This window comes from Sphaerodactylus townsendi, linkage group LG03 (genome assembly GCF_021028975.2).
Source record: "Sphaerodactylus townsendi isolate TG3544 linkage group LG03, MPM_Stown_v2.3, whole genome shotgun sequence".
Classification (NCBI taxonomy): domain Eukaryota; kingdom Metazoa; phylum Chordata; class Lepidosauria; order Squamata; family Sphaerodactylidae; genus Sphaerodactylus; species Sphaerodactylus townsendi.
Window position 1 is genome coordinate 160,566,192 of NC_059427.1, and position 18,738 is coordinate 160,584,929.

Consider the following 18,738-nt stretch of genomic DNA (forward strand, 5'->3'; position numbering starts at 1 on the left):
AAGTGATGGTCGAGACAGAAGAAGACGGCAAACAGGAAGCAAACCCTCCAACCTCAAATATCGGGCCATTCAAAACCGGCCAGGAGACCAGCCATTTCTCCTCTGTCAGCAGATGCTTGAGGAAGCGAGAGCCCAGTTTAGATCTATCAGTCTGAAAGACTCAAAGGAGGAGCATTTTAACAGGGACAAGCCCAGCGCTTTGATGACGGATTACAAAAACAGTGGGCAGGAGAGTTTTCGACTCAAAAAGTGCTCTTAGTTGAAATGCCGTGCGCATCTCAGAAAGGTTTACATGTCGTCTGACCGAGACTTGCTGGCAAAAGGAAATCGCTCTGTCGCTTTCCACTTTCGGTCAATTCATCTTCCCTGGACGCATTGCCATGCCTCTTCCACCAATTTGTGCTAGAAAGCAGCCTCCCCATGCTTTCCAGCTAGTTGCTTCCATTCACAGGGCTGCTGCTGCTGCTGCGTACTGTTTCCCTCCCAATTAGCGAAGAAGCAGCTGCATAGAATGGCTTCCAAGAGTCAGAAGATCCCATCTGGGCAGAGGGGGCAGGGCCCAGGACCTGTTATTGTTCAAGAGAGGTTTTGAAACCTTGCAAGCTCATTACTCCGAAGAGCAATATTCCTCATCCTCTGAATATGCACAGCCATTTATTTTATTTTTTTATTTATTTTTTAAACTTTTATACCGCCCCATCCTCTAGGGGCTCTGGTACTCTGCTACCAACTTCAGCACAGAAGGATGTGGGGGGACAGGAACCAAGATTCACATTTCAGGTCATTGCCGATGTTTGACACAGCTGGCTCGTGGGCTCTGGGCATCTGTGTCCCAAGTGCTTCCACCCAGAGATTTTGCTCAGCAATGGGATGGGGTGAGGGGGAATGAACCAAACGCATTGTCCACCTTCCAGGTTTCCCTCTGATTTGCTCTGATCTTTCCCATATCAAGTTTGGTAATGTCTTTTCGGAAATGGCACAGTTCAAGTGATCGTGTGCATGTCATGTGAATGGGAAGGTGTCAGGAGGATGCTTATCTGGGTGAATAAAATGTGTTCCTGATTCTATGTAGAAACAACAAACTCTTTGAGATATATGTAACCACTGCCACCTGTGCATTCTTTCCTTGATCTATACTTTATGGCTTCACACGCTTTGTAGTAAATGAGGCTTCCTTTGGCACCTCTGTCCCGTGAGAAAAGAATTAAATCTGTTATTTTGTTGTGGGGCAGGAAGCTAAGTGGCTCTTTTGCTATCTGCTGCTGACAACTTGGGGGCAGTCATCGGGTTTCAGAGACTACTGGCAAATTCTGTGAAGGTTGGGGGGGGTTGCTGTGGGGAATAAACGGGACCTCAAATGACAGCTTGATTAGAACTGGCTTTTGCCAAGTATGGTGCTTGTATACCTCATCGATAAATTCTGCTGACTGATATTTCAGAGTCCGTTTATTGGCTTAAGATTCCGAGACCTAACTGAAGGTGCCCCACCACCCAGTGCCACTAACATCACCAGCCCTTTCTGTTGCAGAAACAAACCTTTCCCCTTATGCCTCCACAATGAGAAGGGCTAAAAACTTTTTTCTTTGAACAAAAGTAGAGAATTCAAAACAACTAGCTCATGGCGGTCTCTCTCAACCTGCAATGGAGTCAGCTGACCCCAAGGGGTCAAGCGACCCTTTCACAGGAGGTAAAAGCCTAAGAGGCTTTCTGCATCAGTGATTCTCCATCTGTGAAAATGGATAGATGTTGGGATTGGGGAGTCCACCACAACATGAGGAACTGGTATGATAAAGTCGGTGAAACATTAGGAAGGTTGAGAACCACTGAGCTAGCTGATCATGGTTACAGCGTTAGAATGCTATTGTAATCGAGCAATTGCCAAGTTTTGCAAAAAAAAGAGCCTTCCTGTGGTACAGGAGAGACAGCAGTTAATGGCTCCTATGTGGACAGTCAATATGACTGCTCCTTTATTCACAGCAGGAAAGACAAGGAAATTGAGAGTTCTTGCGGGGGGGCGGGGGCACTTCTCACTTGGATGTGCAGAACATCTACTGAGTGTGGACTAGGCCACTTGTGTATTCAAGGATATTGATGAGATAGAAAAAGTGCAGAGAAGGGCCACGAGGATGATTGAGGGACTGGAGCACCTTCCTTATGAGGAGGCTGCAGCGTTTGGGACTCTTTAGTTTGGAGAGGAGACGTCTGAGGGGGGATATGATTGAAGTCTATAAGATTATGCATGGGGTAGAAAATGTTGGCAGAGAGAAATTTTTCTCTCTTTCTCACAATACTAGAACCAGGGGGCATCCATTGAAAATGCTGGGGGGAAGAATTAGGACTAATAAAAGGAAACACTTCTTCACGCAACCTGTGATTGGTGTTTGGAATATGCTGCCACAGGAGGTGGTGATGGCCACTCACCTGGATAGCTTTAAAAGGGGCTTGGACAGATTTATGGAGGAGAAGTCGATTTATGGCTACCAATCTTGATCCTTCTTGATCTGAGATTGCAAATGCCTTAGCAGACCAGGTGCTCAGGAGCAACAGCCGCAGAAGGCCATTGCTTTCACATCCTGCCTGTGAACCCCTTTTCTGGTGCAGCTCTGTCAGCATCCCAAGAGGCACTGCCAGCCACAAAACGTGTACACAGCACACATGCAGTAAACAGTACACATGCAGACACACAGGTGGATAACAATGCACAGAGGACAACTATTTAATATATTAGATCTTCTTTATTATTTTACCATGGCCATTCCTGTAATTGACAACATTAGAAAATACTGCATAGGTTAAAATTCTTCATTGCAGACCAAAAACAAAAAAAAAAGCAATAGAATTTCCACTGCTGATATTTATGGAATAAATTCTCTGTGCAATATTTAAAAAAGGGATGGAATCACCAGCACCGAATAGCCAGTAACAAGTACTTTTCAGGCTGTTTTGCGTGAAAAAAATATATTCTCAGGCACGAGTTTAGTTCATTCTCCCTGCACCTAGAAGTTCTATAAGAGGAAATAAACCTAAGGGCTTTAAATTCTTATTTTAAATGTGCCCTAAGACATTTAGCACCTGGGGTTAGTACATTTGGTCAACAGCAGCTATGGAGAATGATTCTCCAAGAATTTCCCTTGGGTAAGCCCAACAGAAATGAAGGGGGGGGGGAGAGTACTTGATGTCTGGGGGCTACTCAGGAAATGCTGCTCCACCACTTTTGGAAATACCTCAGCACAGGGATGAGAGAGACCCCACACTCTGACATCACGCCCAATGGTGCCCCCCACCTCCTCAGCTCCCTTGCCCAGACTGTGGCTGGCTGGTCTCTCTTGCACTCCCTGCCTTGGCCGCTCCGTCCATGGAACGGAAACAGCCCCCTCCCTCACAGGTATGTCCTGAAGACCAAGCAAGGTAACAGGTACGAAAAAAACCTTCCCAACTTGCTAACACGAAACAACATTAACCAGACCAGACCATCTGGCACGTGAACCGCCTTTCAGCTGAAGTGACTGTCGAAACCGAGCATGAGGCAGGAATGTATGGGAAGGAAGGGTGGCAGGAAACGGAGCGTGGGGTGGGGTCTGTCTTAAGGTCCAGGCACATGATGGAGGGTCAGTGTGGGGCTGCTGAAATGCTTGCACGTTTGAGGAGGTAAGCAGGGGCCCCCAGCCTTGAGGATGCAGAGGGATCCCCAGAGCTCTCCTAGACAGCCCCTTGCTTCTTGAATCTTGGGGATAAAGCGCAAAGCATCTTATGCGGAACAGGAAATGAGAGGGAGCTTTGGGGAACTCCCTGCCGGCTCGCAAGGGCTGCCGGCTCGCAAAGCCCTGCACTCCTCTTGGGCAGGTGGCTCACAGTCGCAGGGCATCCGGTTGGCCGCAGAGACAGGTTTCCGGCACTGGGTCTGGAAACATCTCCCCACGGCTGGGCTGGCAGGGACCCCTCCCTTTGGAAACTGAGGCCAAAGCCTTCGACAATACATCGAGGCCAAAGAGTTTCTGTTCCCAAAAACTGATCCCAGATTTCCTCTGCTGCAGGCAAAGAACGTCATCTTGGTGCCTGCAGGGAGCTTCCATTCAGAAGCAGATGTCTCTGTTGGAGGGTAATGCTTGGCTCAGAGCCTCATTTTGTGATGGGCCCGGCCTCTGCAGCCGCCGCTGTGTGGTGCCCGAGACTCTTCCTGAAGGTTCCAAAAATGCCCTGAAGCTTGGCAAAGGCGGAGCCCCCAGAAGTATAGTGCCAGTGCGAAGAACATTCAACGGCACGCAAAATTCTTTCCAAAACCGTTAAGAACCTCAGAAGAGCCCTGCTGGGTCAGACCAGGAAGGGTCCATCTAGACCAGTGATGGCAAACCTTTTCGAGACCGAGTGCCCAAATTGCAACCCAAAACCCACTTATTTGTCGTAAAGTGCCAACCCGGCAATTTAACCTGAATACTGAGGTTTTAGTTTAGAAAAAAATAGTTGGCTCCGAGATGTGTGTTACTCGGGAGTAAGCTTGGTGGTAGTCAGTGGCTTTGCTTTGAAGCAACCATGCAACTCTTCCAATGGGTGAATCATGACCCTAGGAGGGTTTACTCAGAAGCAAGCCCCATTGCCAGCAACCGAGCTTACTCCCAGGTAAAGGATTGTGCTTCAGTTCTTCGCATGAAAATCAGTGGGGTTTAACAGCGCTTAACAGGGTTACCTACACTGCTTCCCCAAACTTAGGTCATAGGTTTAATGATTGAGCCCAGTGGCCCAGGCCAGCCTAGATGTGTTTGTTTGTGCGTGCCTACACTCTGTTCGTGCGTGCCTACAGAGAGGGCTCTGTGTGCCATCTCTGGCACCTGTGCCATAGGTTCGCCATCATGGATCTAGACCAACATCCTGTCTCACACAGTGGCCAACTAGTTCCTCTGGAGGGCCAACAACAGGGCATGGAGGCCAAGGCCATCCCTTGATAAGAACCTCAGAAGACCCCTGCTGAATCAGGCTAGTGACGGTCCATCTAGTTCAGAATACCGCCTCATGCAGTGGCCAACCAGTTCCTCTGGAAGGCCAGAAGGGTATACAGGCTAATGATGATGTAGTAGTAGTAGTAGTAGTAGTAGTAGTAGTAGTAGTAGTATTTTATTTATTTATTACTGGGATTTGTATACTGCCCTACGCCCGGAGTAGTAGTAGAAGAAGAAGAAGAGCCGGAGTAGGAGTTTGGATTTATATCCCCCCTTTCTCTCCTGCAGGAGACTCAAAGGGGCTTACAATCTCCTTTCCCTTCCCCCCTCACAACAAACACCCTGGGAGGTGGGTGGGGCTGAAAGAGCTCCGAAAAGCTGTGACTAGCCCAAGGTCACCCAGCTGGCATGTGTGGGAGCGCACAGGCTAATCTGAATTCCCCAGATAAGCCTCCACAGCTCAGGCGGCAGAGGGGGAATCAAACCCAGTTCCTCCAGATTAGAATGCACCTGCTCTTAACCACTACGCCACTGCTGCTCCTACTAGATTCCCCAACAAAATCTGGCAATGCCTGACCCCCAATTGGACCTTGCTAAATGTCTACTCAAAAGTAAATTTCCTTCTGTAAATGCCCTGCCTCCCTTCACTTTTTCTTTCGTTCCCTTGGTTTTAGCCCAATTTAGCTTCTCTGTCCCAGTTCTATCAGTTCTTATATGGGAGAGAAGGAGCACATTGAAATAATTGCTTTTTACAGCAAGCTGGAACCAACGCTCATAATTTTTTTTAAAAATCACTATGATGACACATTTGCAAAATAACTGGAGACAATACCTGTGATTCGGCTTGTTAAAAAGTTGCTTGCACAAACTCACCTATGTGCCCTCCCCTGCCCCCCCAGCAGTCAGTCAAGCATTTGCTCATGAGAATGGGGAGGGAAAGGGCCAGCGTGGTGTAGTGGTTAAGAGCGGGTGCACTCTAATCTGGAGGACCGGGTTTGATTCCCCGCTCTGCCACTTGAGCTGTGGAGGCTTCTCTGAGCAACCAGCTTAGCTTGAGCACTCCAACACAGCTGGGTGACCTTGGGCAAATCGCAGTTCTTTGGAGCTCTCTCAGCCCCACCCACCTCACAGGGTGTTTGTTGTTTGGGGGAGAGGGAAAGGAGATTGTCAGCCCCCTTATAGGAGAGAAAGGGGGGATATAAATCCAAGCTCCTCTTCTTCAGCCAACAGGAAGTAATCTAGGCTGTGGGCAGGGGGAGATAAAAGGCTAATGGAACAGAAGCAAACAGTGCTTTGGCCCTCCACGTGGGACAGCCTGGTAGGGCAGTTATAACTTAATCTACAAAAAAATGCCCATAAACCTGGCCTGAAAACAACATGGCACAGGGGGACAGATTGGTCTGGATTGACTGCAAAAACTTGAGTGAAGAAGCGGTGGCCATTTCAGATTCTTGTAGAACCAGCGGTCGCCCCTCCTGACACACTGCCAGGATGTTCTGGGCCAAATGAGATTGTAAGGCACAAGGCTCTCCTAAGGCATCCCAGCCCTTCCCGATAATCAGCAGGCAACACAACCTCCCCAATCCCGAGGGGCAGACGTCCTGCCGAGGTCGCACCACTTCCTGCCTTGTGAAGTTCCCTCCAGGAGTGCAAAAGGCCACCCGGCTCGACTGGGTTCTCTTGCAAATCCCCTGGACGAGCAGTGAGCAGCTGTGGCTGAGATGCATGTGCCGGGAATCTCCGCTTCCAGCTCTGACCTGCCCCAACTACCTGGATACTTTGCCAGGCATTCCCAGCTGTGTCAGATGCTTTTGGGAGGGACAGATTCCCCACCTCCAGGACTCGGTGGCCAAGTCTGGTCCGCGTGGCAAAGATCATCTTCTGATAGGGCAGAAAACCAAGTGCCCCAGTTGTGTGGGGATGAAGGTGCCTGCCCGGCCCTCACAGCGATGCCTGAGGGGGTTGGAAATAATCAAAAGATGGCTCCCAGCTTGGCTCTGCATCACCAGACGTGCCCTGCCGGTGCTCTGTCTTCAGGCCGTCTTGTGAGCTTTGGGCTGGCAGAAGGCCCGGTAGAAGCCACGGGTGATACGATACATCCAGATCACATTGAGCACTTCTAGAGCCAGGCTGGACCCGATCCAGGCCAGCTGCACACTGAGGCCCAGACGCTCGTATTCAGGCGTGCCGTACCAGGAGAACACCTGCGCATAGTAGCTGGGGATGACAGCGATGCGCACCACGAAGAACACCACGGTCATGGCCAGGCCGTTGGCCAAGGCCAGCCAGGAGGATCGGGGGCACCCGGCTGCATCCAAGAACCAGCTGAAACAAGTGCCAACAGAGGGGAGTCAGCATTGACAATAGAGGCCCAAAATACATCAGGGCGACAGGAGACCCCAATCTAATTATTCCAGATCAGGAACGGAACCTCAGCATTCAGGAACCCTCAGAGACATCTGGAGCCCAATGAAGAATAGAGGGGAGCCAAGCAACTGAGAAATTCCCCCCAACCTCCCCCACCTCTCAGCACTCAGGAGCTTAAGAAGAAGAAGAAGAAGAGGAGGAGGAGGAGGAGGAGGAGGAGTTTGGATTTATATCCCCCCTCAAGGTGACTTACAAACTCCTTTCCCTCCCCCACCCCCTACAACAAACACCCTGTGAGGTGGGTGGGGCTGAGAGAGCTCCGAAGAACTGTGACTCGCCCAAGGTCACCCAGCTGGCACATGTTGGGAGTGCACAAGCTAAGCTGGTTCCCCAGATAAGCCTCCACAGCTCAAATGGCAGAGCGGGGAATCAAACCCAGTTCTCCAGATTAGAGTGCACCAGCTTTTAACCACTACGGCACGCTGGCTCTCTCTAACAGTCTAAACCCCCTTCCAGATTTTCTTTCAACTTCTCGGAAATTCAAGAGCCTTTTGAAGACTGCTGAGTCCTCCTCCACTGGTGGTTGATCTGCAAACGCCTGCCTATCCAGGGAGGAGTCCCCCCACCCCCACCGGCCTGAAGGGACTGTTTGTTCTCCTTTTCTCATTGCCATGAGGTGGACATGAGGATAAAGGGAAATGGAGTTGTTTGGGTAGACATTTTGGTGAAGGGAACAGCGCTGTGATTTTAAGCAGCTCCATGTATTATGTTTGCATGATACTGTAACACAGCACTGTTTTGGAAATTGTTGAAATTTGCCTCAAATCTCAGACAGAAAGGTGGGCTACACTTTACTATCAGAAAAATGCCAACTGTAACGGATGTGCCCACACCAAAGGGCTGGTGTGTGTAAATGGCTTAATGAAGAAGAAGAAGAGTTTGGATGTATATCCCCCCTTTCTCTCCTGTAGGAGACTCAAAGGGGCTTACAATCTCCTTTCCCTTCCCCCCTCACAACAAACACCCTGTGAGGTAGGTGGGGCTGAGAGAGCTCAGAAGAACTGTGACTAGCCCAAGGTCACCCAGCTGGCGTGTGTGGGAGTGTACAGGCTAATCTGAATTTCCCAGATAAACCTCCACAGCTCAGGCAGCAGAGCTGGGAATCAAACCGGTTCCTCCAGATTAGATGCACGAGCTCTTAACCTCCTACGCCACTGCTGCTCCTTAGTGACAGCCAGAGTTATACAGAAGGCTCCACTATACTTAAGGACCCCATTTGATTGGTCGAGCAAAGGCACAGTTGCCTATGGCCAGGGTTAGGGGGAGTCAGAGTGCTTGGCCGTATAAATAGACAGAGCAGAGCCTGTCAGTAGATTCACTCTCTCTGAAGAGATTCTGATACAGAGATCAGAAGGAGTCAAGATTGGGAGAGAGATTCAGGAAGAGCCAGAGTTTGACAGAGCGCGGTCTGTCAGGTCTGAAGCTGAAGAATTCTGTCTCAGCCGAGATGGCTGACAGAAGTCCAGTCACTCTACAAGCTGAGGAGGCTTGTCAGAGAAAGGAGGCCCTGAGTTTGGTGCAAAGTGACGCGCCAGTCAGTGGCTTGACAGTGAATACTGTCCAGACCTAGAGTCTGCCCTAACCCTGTGTAACACCAGACTGGGAAAAGCCCGATCCAGAGGCAGTGAAGCCAAATTGGGATTAGTGTAAGAGAGGGAGGCTATGTGTGCCTGAATCTCACTGGGCATAGGCTGTGTGTGTGTATTCAGTGAGTTGCGGATTAGAAAGGACTAGTGTCAGTCTGTAAAGGAACTTAGTGATTAAAAAGTATAACCTTTCCTGAAGAGACACCTGCGTGTGTTTGTGTGTGTGTAAAACCTAAGTAACATCTGAAACTCTGTAATTTTTAAGTGAAAAGAACCTCTCTGAAACCATCAAGCGTTAGTACCTCTCGGAGCCAGTTTAAGAAGCCTTTCTTTTGTTTTAAAAATAAATGTATTTCTTTGTGTTCAAGTTACCCTCGTGCCAGCCTGTGTTTGTGTATGAGAGGTTGAAGAGTGCCTGTCTGTGAGACTAGAATCCCAGCCAATTTTGAGTTCCCTCCATTTTTGTATATGGGGCTCTGAAGGACATTCCCCTCAGACCAAGAGCGAATGTGAGGTGGGATCCTTTAACATACTGGAGGCTAGCAGCAGTCTGGGATTCCTAGTGTCTCTTTAAGTTAATGGTGGCAGCAGAGAAAAAAGAAGATCCCTGAACTGGGATATTTTTGGGTGGCAAAGGAAACCCCATTGGTCAGTTTAGAGGGTTCTTTGATTGTAGGCCACACAACCCGTTATACCAACTAATGTGGTTTCAGAGAGTAGCTGTGTTGGTCTGCAGTAAAAGAGCTTGCTTTGACTGGTTGTTGTGGGCTTTCTGGGCTGTGTGGCCTTGGTCTGGTGGATCTTGTTCCTAACGTTTCGCCTGCATCTGTGGCTGGCATCTTCAGAGGTGTATCGCAGAGAGAAGTCTGTTACACACTGTGTCCTGTGAGAAGGGAATTTTTAGTGGGGTATATATTGTCCGTGTCCCAGGGCGGGGAACCAATCAGTAAATGTTTGGGTGGAACTTGCTATGCAAAGGTGTGGTTGACTGCATTGTATTGTGGGTGGGGGTTTCAGTCCATTTACATTTGTAAAAAAAACCCCCAACAAACCACCTCCAATACAATGCAGTCAACCACACCTTTGCATAGCAAGTTCCACCCAAAACACTTACTGATTGGTTCCCCACCCTGGGACATGGACATTATATACCCCACTAAACATTCCCTTCTCACTGGACACCGCGTGTAAGCACACTTCTCTCTGGGATACACCTCTGAAGATGCCAGCCACGGATGAAGGCGAAATGTTAGGAACAAGATCTACCACACCACAGCCACACAGCCCGGAAAGCCCACAACCACCAGTTGAGTCCGACTGTGAAAGCCTTCGACAATAGCTTGACTTGAACCCAAGAGCACCTTAGACACCAACACATTTGGAGTGGGGGTGGGGGTGTTCAACTTTCAAGGGTATCTAATGAAGGGAGTTTTGACTACTGAAAGCTCCTACTCTTGTTGGTCCTTAAGGTGTTTCTGGACTGGAATCGAGCTATCTAGTATATAAGCAAGAAAATATGATTTTTAATTTTACCACTTAGTAGAGCTACAGAACACTCATCCCTCAACGATGTGAAGAATTAGGATTTCAGAGGGCCAGGAGTCATCCACGGATCTCCGGAGGCGGAAAGACTCTTCTCTTAGCCGGCTGGGTGTGCACCAATGGTGTGTGCGCGTGCGTGTGTGAGGCCAGAAGACCACATGAAAAAGGGGAGCCCGAATGACTGTGGTTGAATTCTGCATTAAATATTGTGCACTAAAGAAGATCAGGTTTAACAGAGAAGCTAGGAAATATCATTTTTATTTTTATAATACATCAAATTTCTCACCCTTGAGGGTACAGAATAAAACCCTGAACAGATGGGAGGTAGGAAGGGGTGGGGGGAGTGAGGGTCTGCCACCCCCAGCTGAAGGTTACAGGAGCAGGCAAAGAGTTTTAATGGAGCTCCTGAACGGAGGGATTGATTCATTAGCTCTTGGTGCGTGTGTGTTGGGATGGTGGTGGAAGGGCTCAGAAGATGCTAACCGCCCCCCGCCACCTCTCCCCCCTAGACTCACTTTTCCGCCCCCTGAAGTGGCCTTTGGCCAGGCCTCTGAGATTACCAACCCATTTTGTTGCCTGTCATCTAACTCACCGGAGGTTCACAAAGGGTGTGGACAGCTCTGAGAGAAGCCGGAAGTTGGCAAAATAGGGCAGCACCCCACGGCTCTGCAAGGACAGAAAGAGACGTCGTGAATTTACCTTATGCCCTCGGAACCCCCGCCCTACTCAAGGCCAGCATTACTTCCGCTGGCAGGGAATCCAGTTGAGGCTGTTCTCCAAACTGCTTGGGCTGAATCAAGGAACCCATGGGTGCGGGGGGGTGGGGAGCTCCTATCCTTCTCAGCTGCATCTCCTGAAAATCTGGTGTCATGAGCCAGTCCCCGGACACTGAGAACGTTCCTGCAGAGCCTGAAGACATGGTGGAGCCAGAGCTGGCAGCAGAGCCAGCTCCAGGCCTTTCCCTGCAAGCCGAGGCAAAGCCTGATACAGCACAGCTGGGAGAGCTGCAGTGGCGTATCTGCCAGAGGGACACATGGTGTCATATGTCCCCAGGTACCACCAATTTAATCATGCGGGGGACGCAAACTCGCCCCCTGCACCCACGGTGTTCTGCCAGGTGGCCCTGATGTCAGCCCTGCGCTGTGGCGGTCTGTGCTGCCCAAGAGGCTCTCTGGACGCTCTCTGCCGGTTTACTCTTCCCCCCCGCCCACGCCGGCCTCTGCAGTCAGCTCGCCTGCTTGAGGTGAGTCGGCGCTGGGTGCAAGGGGGGGCCAGGCAACAAGTTAGGAAGGGGGTCTTGCCCCGGGCACCATTTCCTGTTGGCACACCTCTGGAGAGCCACCAGGGAACGAGCCAGCTGCTCAAAGAAGGCAAAGTCAGAGGCAGCAGCTGCAGAGTCAAAGGAGAAGCGCTCGCATGGCTATTAGGTACTGCAGAAGGCTCTATGACAGTGTTGGCGAACCTTTTTGAGACCGAGTGCCCAAATTGCAACCCAAACCCCACTTATTTATCGCAAAGTGTCAACATGGCAATTTAACCTGAATGCTGAGGTCTTCATTTAGAAAAACCGGTTGGCTCCCTCTTCCTCCGCCCCACCCTCTCGAGCACGGGTCAGCATGCTATAGTCTCCAGCAAGTCCTGTATGCACTGCTCTGTGCCTCTCTAGCATCTCTGCCTCCTCTGCGCCCCCCCCTTGGGCAGCAGCCACCCAGAGCACAGGCACCAGGCCCTCCAGCCGAGTCCTTCCTGCTCACCACAGTGCACGCACGTTGTGCTCAGTGGCCCAGGCCAGTCTAGATGTGTGTGAAGGGCCCACGGAGAGGGCTCCGAGTGCCACCTCTGGAACCCGTGCCATAGGTTCGCCATCACTGCTCTATGAGATGGAGGTATCTGAGTCTGATCCAGCTCTTGCAGGATCCCAGCCCCATTAGCCAGGACTTCCTGTATGAACCCTCCCTGGGGCTCTGCTCTGCTTGGATGCAATGAGTGCACTTCCTGGTAAGCTCCATGTGCCTGGTCTCTCCCTCTGGCTCTCAGCCTGATCTCCTACCTGTGCCTTGACTTTGGATTGCTTTGACTGAGCCTGTGCCTGCTCTGACTCCATACTGGTTGACCATGCCTCACCTGCTGCGTGCCTGGCTTGCCTGGCCACAGTCTAGCTCCTGCCTGCCCGCAAGCATCCAGCCTCCCCCAAAGTATCACTTTACCCTGACAAAGAAGGGCTGGCAGAATTATGCATGCCACCCTTCCCAGTACTTTAAAAGTAGTGTGGAAGAGGGGTTAACTGAGGAAGGGGGTACCCACTTCTGAGATGGAAGGGTGGCGTTTCCCTGAGGAGTCCTACATGGTGTGGCATTTGCTCTCTGATGCAATTCTTGTTCTGCTCTCTCTTCTCCCCCTGGTCCAAAGGAGATGCTCCCCCTCCCGCCTCCACCACTGCTTAGGGTAGTGGTGGCGAACCTTTGGCACTCCAGATGTTATGGACTACAATTCCCATCAGCCCCTGCCAGAATGGCCATTGGCCATGCTGGCAGGGGCTAATGGGAATTGTAGTCCATAACATCTGGAGTGCCAAAGGTTCGCCACCACGGGCTTAGGGGAAACTCTGCACACTTTTAGCTCATTAAAAAGGCCACCTTAACAGAATTACCACCTTCTACGGCCACTCTCTTCAACACTCGTGCAACCCCACACAGGATGCTGCCGTTGCCCGTCACACAGCAGTTCTCTCCGTCTTTGCCCACGCCTCTCGGGGCCAGCTTTTTGCTTCTCTAGTGTTGCACGATACTTTCCAGAACCCACAAAGCTAACATTGGTTCCAAGGACTCTAATCACACTTCCCAGTTTCAACCACATATACCCCCAAACAAGCTTTAGGCCAGTGATGGCGAACCTTTTTGAGACCGAGTGTCCAAATTGCAACCCAAACCCCACTTATTTATCACAAAGTGCCAACCCAGCAATTTAACCTGAATGCTGAGGTTTTAGTTTAGAAAAAACCGGTTGGCTCCCTCTTCCTCCGCCCCACCCGCTCGAGCAGGGACCAGCCTGCTGTAGCCTCCAGCAAGTCCCGTGCGCACCGCTCTGTGCCTCTCTAGCATCCTCTGCGCACCCCCCCCCCCCGGGCAGCAGCCACCCAAAGCACAGGCACCAGGCCCACTAGCCGAGTCCTCCCTGCTCACCGCGGTGTGCGCGTGTCGTGCTCAGTGGCCCAGGCCAGCCTAGATGTGTGTGTATGCCCACAGAGAGGGCTCCGAGTGCCACCTCTGGCACCCGTGCCATAGGTTCGCCATCACTGCTTTAGGCTACCCTGAATTGTACACCCCGCACACGCAGCAAGGAGACACAGACTCTTTGGCCCAAAGACTGGTTCTGGTACCCAGAACTTCAAAACAGATTCAGAATAGTGCAAAACTCGTTTGGGGTGACCAAAGGGATGCAGTTGCTCCCATTCCTTATAAATAAGAGCCAATGGGATTTAGGGGGGCATCTGGCCGGTAGCTCTTTGTACCAGAACCAAGCCTAGAATGCCTGGGGATGTCTGATTTGGGGTTACTCATGGCCTGCGGCAGGACACAGTTTTCCGCATTTTTTCATCTTAATTTCTCGCGAAGGGACCCATCTTTGGTGCCATTACCAATACAGTGAGCAGCGTAGGTCCAATACAAAATACCCTGAAGTCTGGGGCCATATGATTTGAGGTGGTTCAAAGTTAATTTTGGGGTACAGAGGTCAGATAGACAAATAAGGAAAATGGGAATTGCCTAGTTTCAAAACTGATATATAAGTTTAACATTGAGGCAAGACAGCCTCAGTCCCAGGTGATGAGGAATAAGAAATAAAGCGGGGGTGGGGGGAAGAGGTTAAACAAGAAGGATCAGATGCCTGATTGCACCACACTTCCAGTGGTGTAGAAAAATACACGCTTCCAAGGGGAATCTTCCACAGACAAAATGGAAAAGTTACTAATTTTCTACCATATATTAAACGAAACTGGTTATGGATCCACCTTGGTAATAGTTTCAGGTGGATTCTAATCTGGAGAACCGGGAATCTGGAGAACCCCACTCCACCTGAGTGGCAGAGGCTTATCTGGTGAGCCAGATGTGTTTCCACACTCCGACATTCCTGCCGGGTGACCTTGGGCCAGTCACAGTTCTCTCAGAACTCTCTCAGCCCCACCTGCCTCACAAGGTGTCTGTTGTGGGGAGAGGAAGGGGAAGGAGCTTGTAAATCACCTTGAGTCTCCTTACAGGCGAGAAAGGTGGGGTATAAATCCAAACTCGTCTTCTTTTTTCCCCCATTTGCTTCACATAACAGACTCCAGTGCCTAACCGGTCACTGCCCCTTTAATGCCCAGTTGGATCTTGGTGCTCAGAGTGGGAGCCAAGAATTCCACAACTCAGTAGATCTAAAAGTGGGCAGCTATTATACCCATTTTAAAGAAGCACGGCTGAGGGCTGAGAAACAGATACTTCCCACGGAGCATCTGGCAGAGCAGGGACCTGAAAACAGATCCTTGGCTTCAGTTCTCTGCCCCTTGCACTTCTGCAAGTCAACCACGTTCCCCAAACACAACAACCGAAGAGTTGACGGAACAAGCCCAGGTCTGGAATGCTGGCTATCCCTTCCCACTACTGATGGCACAGACGGCTGCTTTCTGTCGTTGCGTGTGTGGTTTATGATAGACTTGCCGACGGCTTGAGAAAAAAAATGCCCTGACCCTTTAAGAGAGGCTTAATGGGATGATATTTACTGGCCCTGCCTATTTTTACCCATTAAGCCTCTCTTAAAGGGACAGGCCATTTTTCTCCAGGTCATCTGGCAACCCTGCTGCAAAACCTCCCTCTTCCACCCTTCCCCCACCTTGTCAGGGTGGCCTACTCTGCAAATGCACACGAGGACTGACTCTGTTCCATTATTGTACAGCTCCGGACCCCTCTTGGGTCCTTTTTAAAAATAGGTCTGTGTTAACACTCATAGAATCATAGAGTTGGAAGAGACCCCAAGGACTATCAAGCCCAATCCCCTGCCACGGGGCAGGGAAACCACACAAGCCTGTTGTAGCTGTGCAGAAGCTGCCAAAGAAACCAGGCCGTCCGCAAGCCTCATAGAATCATAGAGTTGGAAGAGACCAGAAGGGCCATCAAGCCCAAACCCCTGCCATGCAGGAACACACAATCGAACACTCCTGTCAGATGGCCATCCAGCCACTCTTTAAAAACCTCCAAAGAAGGAGACCCCACCACCCTCCAAGGCAGTGAATTCCACTGTCCAACAGCCCTGAAGGTCAGGAAGTTCTTCCTAATGTTTAGGTGGAATCTCTTTCCCTTCACCTTGAACCCATCACTCCTGGTCCTAGTCTCTGGAGCAGCATAAGAACATAGGAACCAGCCTGCTGGATCAGACCAGAGTCCATCTAGTCCAGCACTCTGCTACTCGCAGTGGCCCACCAGGTGCCTTTGGGAGCTCACATGCAGGGTGTAAAAGCAGGGTGTAAATGGCCTTCTGCTGCTGCTGCTCCTGAGCACCTGGTCTGCTAAGGCATTTGCAATCTGAGATCAAGGAGGAACAAGATTGGTAGCCATAGATCGACTTCTCCTCCATAAATCTGTCCAAGCCCCTTTTAAAGCTATCCAGGTTAGTGGCCATCACCACCTCCTGTGGCAGCATATTCCAAACACCAATCACACGTTGCGTGAAGAAGTGTTTCCTGTTATTAGTCCTAATTCTTCCCCCCAGCATTTTCAATGAATGCCCCCTGGTTCTAGTATTGTGAGAAAGAGAGAAAAAAGCAGAAAACAAGCTTGCTCCCTCCCCAACATGACATCCCTTCAAATATCTAAACATGGCCATCATGTCACCTCTTCACCTTCTCTTCACCAGTCTAAACATCCCCAGCTCCCTAAGTCTCTCCTCGTAGGGCATGGATTCCAGACCTTTAACCCTTTTGGTCGCCCTCCTCTGGACCCATTCCAGTTTGTCAATACCCTTCTTGAATTGCGGTGCCCAGAACTGAACACAATATGAGGTCTAACCGATGCAGGATGGAGAGAGAAGGTCCCCCATTCCTTGGAGTTTAGAAACAAATCAAACAACCTTGGGCATGTGGAAATGCTATTTCTCATCCTCCAGATTAAGGGTGGAAGCTGGACCATTTCAGCCTTGACTGCTGGGTTGGTTTTCTCCCTGGCTCAATTCCTAGGCCAGTGGTGGCGAACCTATGGCACGGGTGCCAGAGGTGACACTCAGAGCCCTCTCTGTGGGCACGTGCAAACAGAGTCGCCCTCCCCCCCACACACACACATCTAGGCTGGCCTGGGCCGCTGGGCACGATTATTAGCATTAAACCTAAGACCTAGTTTGGGGAAGCAGTGTAGGTAACCCTGTTAAGCGCTGTTAAACTTCACTGATTTTCATGCGAAGAACTGAAGCACGATCCTTCACCTGGGAGTAAGCTTGGTTGCTGGCAATGGGGCTTGCTTCTGAGTATACCCTCCTAGGGTCGTGATTCACCCGTTGGAAGAGTTGCACGGATGCTTCAAAGCAAAGCCACCGACTACCACCAAGCTTACTCCCGAGTAACGCACACCTTTGAGCCAACTGCTTTTTCTAAACTAAAACCTCAGTATTCAGGTTAAATTGCCGTGTTGGCACTTTGCGATAAATAAGTGGGGTTTGGGTTGCAATTTGGGCACTCGGTCTCAAAAAGGTTCGCCACCACTGTCCTAGGCTCTCCTGTCTTCCCTTGGGAGCAAAGGCAGTTTGTATGAACTGGCAGGACACCGGGGGGAATGTTCTACTGACAGTGGCAGAGGAACAGCGGAATAGAGCACAGCATTTGGCCAACAGCCATTTTTTTTTAAAAAAAGGAACAGAGCATAAAGGGAAACCAGTCCGCCGCAAGACCTCACGCTAGACTCGGAAACACTGACCAGCACATATCCATAAGCGTACAGCGCCGCCAAGTGGTGCCAAACAAAGAGGGAATCCCCCAGCGTCGTCCAGTAACGGATTAGCAGCAGCAGATCTAGAATGCGGAACACGAACACAGAAGAAGACACACAAAGGAGAGTTTAGTGGGAGCGGAACAGGCAGGCCCTGGGTTCCAGCAAGGCCCAGGAGGGAAGGGGAACCAAAGCCTGAGGTTGCTGCCCCCTTTCTTTCTGGCCCTGCACCCAGCCTCCGGGCATGGCCATAAATTGACAGAGAGGCTCTTGCCAGCTGCTGTCTCTCTGTTGGGCTGTTGTTAAAGGCAGAGGAGACGCTTGCAGTCTGGGCACCAACTTCACTGTGAAGCACAACCATTTCTCTCTCTCTACGCCAGTGGCGTAGGAGGTTAAGAGCTCATGTATCTAATCTGGAAGAACCAGGTTTGATTCCCAGCTCTGCCTCCTGAGCTGTGGAGGCTTATCTGGGGAATTCAGATTAGCCTGTGCACTCCCACACACGCCAGCTGGGTGACCTTGGGCTAGTCACAGCTTCTCGGAGCTCTCTCAGCCCCACCTACCTCACGGGGTGTTTGTTGTGAGGGGGGAAGGGCAAGGAGATTGTAAGTCCCGTTGAGTCTCCGACAGGAGAGAAAGGGGGGGTATAAATAAAAGGGGGGATATAAATCCAAACTCTTCTTCTTTGCTTCTTCTCTCTCTCTCTCATTCTATACACACACACCCACACACACACCTTCTATCTGCTGAGGAAATCTGTAAAGCAGTGGTTCTCAACCTTCCTAATGAAGCAACCCTTTAATACAGTTCCTCGGGTTGTGGTGACCCCCAATCCTAACATTTATCCATTTTACAGATGGAGAACACTGATGCAGAGAGTCTTAGGTGACCCCTGTGAAAGGGTCGTTCAACCCCCCAAAGGGGTTGCGACCCACAGGTTGAGAACCACTGCTGTAAAGTCACAGGTGATGGGTGGTGCAGCAGCCCCAGCCCAGAATGGGGGCAGGGGGCAGATTTCAGTGTGTGTGTGGGGGGGGGGCAGGAGGCGCACCTCTGAGTTCCTTCCACTCTGCATTCAACTCCTCCTTAGTGGCCCATTTTCCCAGAGACTCCTCCGCCAGCGTGGTGTGGTGGTTAAGAGCAGGTGCACTCTAGTCTGGGGAACCGGGTTTGATTCCCCGCTCTGCCACTTGAGCTGTGGAGGCTTTATCTGGTGAACCAGATTGGCTTGTGCACTCCAGCACATGCCAGCTGGGTGACCTTGGGCAAGTCACAAGTTCTCTTCGGAGCTTTCTCAGCCCA

General features: G+C 50.6%; 1 protein-coding gene across 5 annotated transcripts in view; it reads right to left on the minus strand.

Annotated features, from left to right (window-relative positions):
• LOC125428345 (TLC domain-containing protein 4-B-like) overlaps positions 1-18,738 on the minus strand; it is a 48,648-nt gene that overhangs the window by 7,868 nt on the left and 22,042 nt on the right. For 4 of the 5 annotated variants that reach the window (XM_048488265.1, XM_048488268.1, XM_048488266.1 and 1 more), the window contains 3 exons: positions 17,425-17,519; positions 11,082-11,155; positions 6,082-7,259 (listed from right to left, as the gene is read on the minus strand). In XM_048488265.1, coding sequence (XP_048344222.1) covers positions 6,968-7,259; positions 11,082-11,155; positions 17,425-17,519 — 461 coding nt within the window. In that variant the 3' untranslated portion in view covers positions 6,082-6,967. Of the gene's footprint in view, positions 1-6,081; positions 7,260-11,081; positions 11,156-17,424; positions 17,520-18,738 lie in introns of those variants that run through there. The other variant, XM_048488267.1, reaches the window with a different exon arrangement.